This window comes from Ochlerotatus camptorhynchus, unplaced genomic scaffold, assembly GCF_037179485.1.
Source record: "Ochlerotatus camptorhynchus isolate MF236.1 unplaced genomic scaffold, CSIRO-AGI_Acam_v1.1 ptg000018l, whole genome shotgun sequence".
NCBI lineage: Eukaryota > Metazoa > Arthropoda > Insecta > Diptera > Culicidae > Ochlerotatus > Ochlerotatus camptorhynchus.
Window position 1 is genome coordinate 149,508 of NW_027040510.1, and position 4,819 is coordinate 154,326.

The 4,819-nt window shown below is 42.0% G+C and overlaps 1 protein-coding gene across 1 annotated transcript; it reads left to right on the top strand.

Annotated features, from left to right (window-relative positions):
- The first annotated feature begins 1,741 nt into the window (after positions 1-1,741).
- Positions 1,742-2,907, top strand: LOC135702776 (fibrinogen C domain-containing protein 1-like). The gene is made up of 2 exons (XM_065223824.1): positions 1,742-2,364; positions 2,421-2,907. Exons 1-2 carry the CDS (start codon positions 1,751-1,753, stop codon positions 2,548-2,550), a joined length of 744 nt encoding a protein of 247 aa, XP_065079896.1. The 5' UTR covers positions 1,742-1,750; the 3' UTR covers positions 2,551-2,907.
- Positions 2,908-4,819: the final 1,912 nt, after the last annotated feature.

A 4,819-nucleotide genomic window follows, 5' to 3' on the forward strand; every position in this document is an offset into this window, starting at 1 on the left:
GCAAGTGCTACAGGCGGAGAAAAGCCAGAAGAGTACGGAAAGTTGTGAGAGCGGAGTCGTTGGCTAAGTGGCAACAGGAGTGGATCACGGCGGAGAACGGTAGATGGACACGTAGACTAATACAGATTGTTTCGACCTGGGTGAACAGAAAACACGGAGACGTCAACTTCCACCTATCGCAGTTCCTGTTTGGCCACGGCTGCTTAAGGAAGTACCTGCATCGGGTTGGACACGCAGTGTCACTCCTCTGTTCGTAGTGTTGGTACGTAGATGGAACGCTGGAGCATGAGGTCTTCGACTGACGAAGGTTCGAGGCAGTGCCACGGGAGATGCTCGTCCTCAACGTGGAGAATGTCGTCGATGAAATGTGTCGAGAGGAAGGCACTTAGAATGCCGTCAGCAGCTGCAGCGAAAATGGAGAGAGGAGCAGCGATCTAGATGCCGCTTCAAGTTGAATACCGTGACCACTTTGAATGTTTTTCCATTTGCCCTGCAAAGCACAACATTTACAACCATCTCTTCGGTACCGTCCTTTTCAGCCGTTTTTATTAATGTTTTCACTAACTCATGTCAAGCTCTGCCGGAATCTTTGGAGAAACAATAACGCACACCCTTAAATTTGAATTTCTGCCCGGAATTTAGTGCAAATTTTTGACAATATAGCTAAATCACCAAGGCACGGGTCTTCCCTATAGAGAATGTACAAATATGACCATAAAATCAAGATTCATCATTTAAGATTCCATCTGATTCCATTAGCTCATCAACCTACAACCTACCAAATATCCAGATCTTTCGAATATTTCCTGCTGTCTAGGAAGGATGTCTGAAAGAATATCCCTGTAACTTATGCAACGTTTCCAGAACATCTACAAAACTTAAGTTTTACAAAATTTCCTCAACTTCTACGAAGTTTCCTGAATTTATTGCAAATTCCATATTTTTCCACAAAGATCTCTGACATTTTTGCGTTTCTGGAAAGACACCTTAAGCATCTACAAATATTCTTGAACACCTAGAAAGTTTCTTGAAATTTAGCGAAGTTCCCAAAACCTCCAAGAAGTTCATGGAGTTTTTTTGGGGTAAGATCTCTGACAATCTGCAACGAAGTTCCCTAAACTGAGGGGAAGATTCCTGAAATTTTTAGAAGTTTTCTGAACTGAACGAAATTTCTTGAATTTGTACGTAATTTCCACAACTATTCCAAGTCCATGAGGCCATGTTTCTCTTCCCACGCTGTTTTTGTTTTATTGTCTACTATCAAATCAAACATCGTTGTGATTTTGTTTAGGAAAAATAACTAATTTTACACAAAAGAGGCTGTATCTAAATTAGAGCAATTTACTCAATTCATCCCCTGCAACTCCATCATCTTTGTCTTAGACAAAATTCCGACGCAACCAACGGTTTCGAACATTGATATTTTTTTCGTCTGTTTTTGAGAACAAAATAATGTAATTTTGAAAGTAGTTTTGAGCCGAAAATATGTCAATAATTTGGAATCAAATCGTAGAGGAACATGCTATATAGTTCACTTATGTGCGATAGTATTGCTCTTTTGCGTTCTACATTGGAATCAAAACGGTAACCGCTCATCAAGTCGACTTGCTCAAATATTTACTTGCATAAACAGCTGAAAATGCAATCATCATACAATTGTGAGTGAACAATCGAGTTTGCTTCGGGTAGCAGACGAATATAAACTTCAATGCACGGCATAAGGCAGTCGTAGTGTATCCATCGTAGCGAGATGATTTTAACGACACTTTGTTTCTGGCTTTTACTTTCTAAGGCGAGTGCTATCATTGCCTGGCATAATATTAACGACACCCAGCTAAACGACGTAGAAAGTGCACCTCAAACCTGTGCAAATGTTCCATCGCCCGGCGTTCATCGTATTCAACCGGAGTTTGGTTTCAATGATGAGTTTCTGGTTTTATGCGATCAAGACTACTCTGGAGGAGGCTGGACCGTAATACAGAACCGATTCGATGGATCGGTCGACTTCTACCGTGGTTGGAAAGAGTACGAGAACGGTTTCGGTGACCTTCGGGGAGAGTTTTGGTTGGGATTGAAGCGCATCTATCAGTTGGTCGCTGCGAGACAGCATGAGTTGCACATTTTGATGCAAGATGTCGACGGAAAGACAGCTGTTGCTAAATACAGTAGCTTTTCGATGACGGGGCCTATGCTGAATTACATGGTGGACAGCTTGGGGACGTACAGTGGAGATGCTGGTGACTCCTTCAAAATCGCGGAGCATCTATCCTTTTCGACAATGGATGCAGATCATGATGGACACGCAACGACCAACTGCGGATCTCTTTACAAAAGTGGATGGTGGTTTAAGGCTTGCCATGATGGGTAGAGTGTGTGAATAATGTTTCCACGGCGTGTGATTAATAGAACATTCATTGCAGCAATCTCAACGGTTTATACAAACCTGGTCCTAGTGAGGAATCAGGTATGATGATGAGCTGGAGTGCCTTTCGAGGATTTAAGTATGGCCTGAAGCGTTCGCGAATGATGATTCGGCCGGTTTATAAGTGATATTCTGATATGAAATGCTTCCTCAGTTGTTAGTTTAGAGTTTTTCATACCATTTACATTACTTAAAATATTGTACGGTGAGCACTATGTTATGCGTAGCCCAACAGACAGAACTTTCTTCCCGAATTGATTTAGGATCGTGCCTTATCAAAGAAGAAGAAATCGGTAATTTTTGAACTACGGAACTGTTGGGCAAAAGTTTAAAAATTAGAGAAAAAATCAAAAAAATTTAATCTTTTTCCGAATTGGAACTGACATTGTTCAGTTAACCTCATTTAATGATAAAAATAAAATTTGTCGATTTAATTGATTTCTTGCGTGTAACATTAATTTGAAATTTTACTGACTTTTTCAGCTGACCTTTGAACCACCCAACATACAGCCATTCCATAGCAAAACGATGTAGTGGTTTTCAGAATTTCATAAAAATTGGTAGTTTTGTTCCTTATTGCAAAATTTATTATTTTGTCATTTCCATGTTAGGGTGGCCCAAATTTTTTTTTTAAATGATTATGCTACAGTTGCTATTAATCAATGGAGACGCATTGTAGTTCACCCGAGTAGGAGAAAATAACGTATGAATACAAAATTCAGGTATGATCAGAGTTGCGACCTATCACAATCACGATCGCCAAACAGCTGATGGTAATAACGCTTTGTACATTCCTATCGATGTGCTCTTCGAAGCTCTCTTCATGACCATCCATCAAGTTGCAACTGGTGAATGTCGTCTTCGGTTGTGATCCATCACCGATCTGGTCATTCCAGACAATCACGACACTCATCTGTGCACGTTTTGAAGCAGTTGCTGCTTTGCTTGCTAATGTGAGTGTGTTGGTGAGCTTCCGTTTAATGTTGCCTGCTTTGTTTGTAACTCACACAGTCGTGCCTGTCAAGACGAACTTGCAATGCGCAGGCATTGTTTTTATTTTCTTCTGTCGTTTCTCTTTTTCTCATGATCGTACTGCAGAAGTCTACACTGTTTTCGTTGTGCTTTTCATCATCAGCAGCGAGTGTAACGTTTCGCATTTTGATATTTTGGTATTTATTTGATATACTTCAAAATATTTCGATATCTTAATAATATCAAAACATGGTTTTATTCCACATGCATACCAAAATAAGGTTTCATACCATATTAAGATATTCATATGTTATCGATTAGTTACCGGTTCTTCCTCAGGTAGTCGCATAGGAGTTATGAGCGAAAACCCAAAATTTGATAATTTCAAAAAAATATAACTCAAAACCAAAAAAAAAAAACATCGCTGATTTTTTGATAAAGGGTGTCCCAGAATGTCTAAGCACGACTTTGGAACACCCCTGCTTGTTTCAGATGACGCAGTGTTTGAAGTTTTCACTGTTCACTGAATAATTCACGTGTATTTCCGTAAGGCAAGGTGATGGACTTTCGTGTCTGCTATTCAAAATAGCGTTAGAAGGTCTGATCAGAAGAGCTGGGATAGACACGAGTGGCACGATCTTCAGGAAGTCCATCCAGCTTCTTGGCTTCACCGATGACATCGACATCATGGCAGGGAACTTTGAGACGATAGCGGAAAGGTATATCAGACTGAAGGCTGAAGCTAGGCGGATTGGACTTGCCATCAACGCATCGAAGACGAAATACATGAGAGGAAGAGGTTCTAGGGAAGACAATATTAGCCTCCCACCCCGAGTTCAGATTGTCGGTGACGAAATCGAGGTGGTCGATGAGTTCGTGTATTTGGGCTCACTGGTGACCGCCGAAAATGATACCAGCAGAGAAATTCAAAGACGCATTATGGAAGGTATCGTGCCTACTTTGGACTCCAGAGGACGCTCCGGTCTAATCAAATTCGCCGCCGCACGAAGCTGACTGTCTACAAGACGCTGATTAGACCGGTAGTCCTCTACGGCCACGAGACTTGGACTATGCTCGTGGAGGTGTTGCGTACCATCAACGGTGGAGTGCAGATGGATGACGGAACGTGGAGGAGGCGAATGAACCACGAATTGCACCAGCTGCTGGGAGAACCATCCATGGGCACGTCGCAAGAATACCACACGATGACCCAGTGAAAATGGTTCTAGAAAGCGACCCAACAGGAACAAGAAGAAGAGGCGCGCAGCGGGCAAGGTGGATCTACCAAGTAGAAGGTGACCTGCGGACCCTTCGCAGAATACAAGGCAGGCGAAGTGTGGCCATGGATCGAGTAGAGTGGAGACGACTACTTCGGACAGCAGAGGACAACAAGGCCTTAGCCTGATTGGTAAGGTAAGGTAAGTA

Coding starts and splice junctions, on each gene's coding strand:
- LOC135702776 (XM_065223824.1), top strand. CDS start 1,751: ATGATTTTAACGACACTTTGTTTCTGGCTTTTACTTTCTAAGGCGAGT. Junction 2,365..2,420: donor TTTAAGGCTTGCCATGATGG/GTAGAGTGTGTG, acceptor CATTCATTGCAG/CAATCTCAACGGTTTATACA.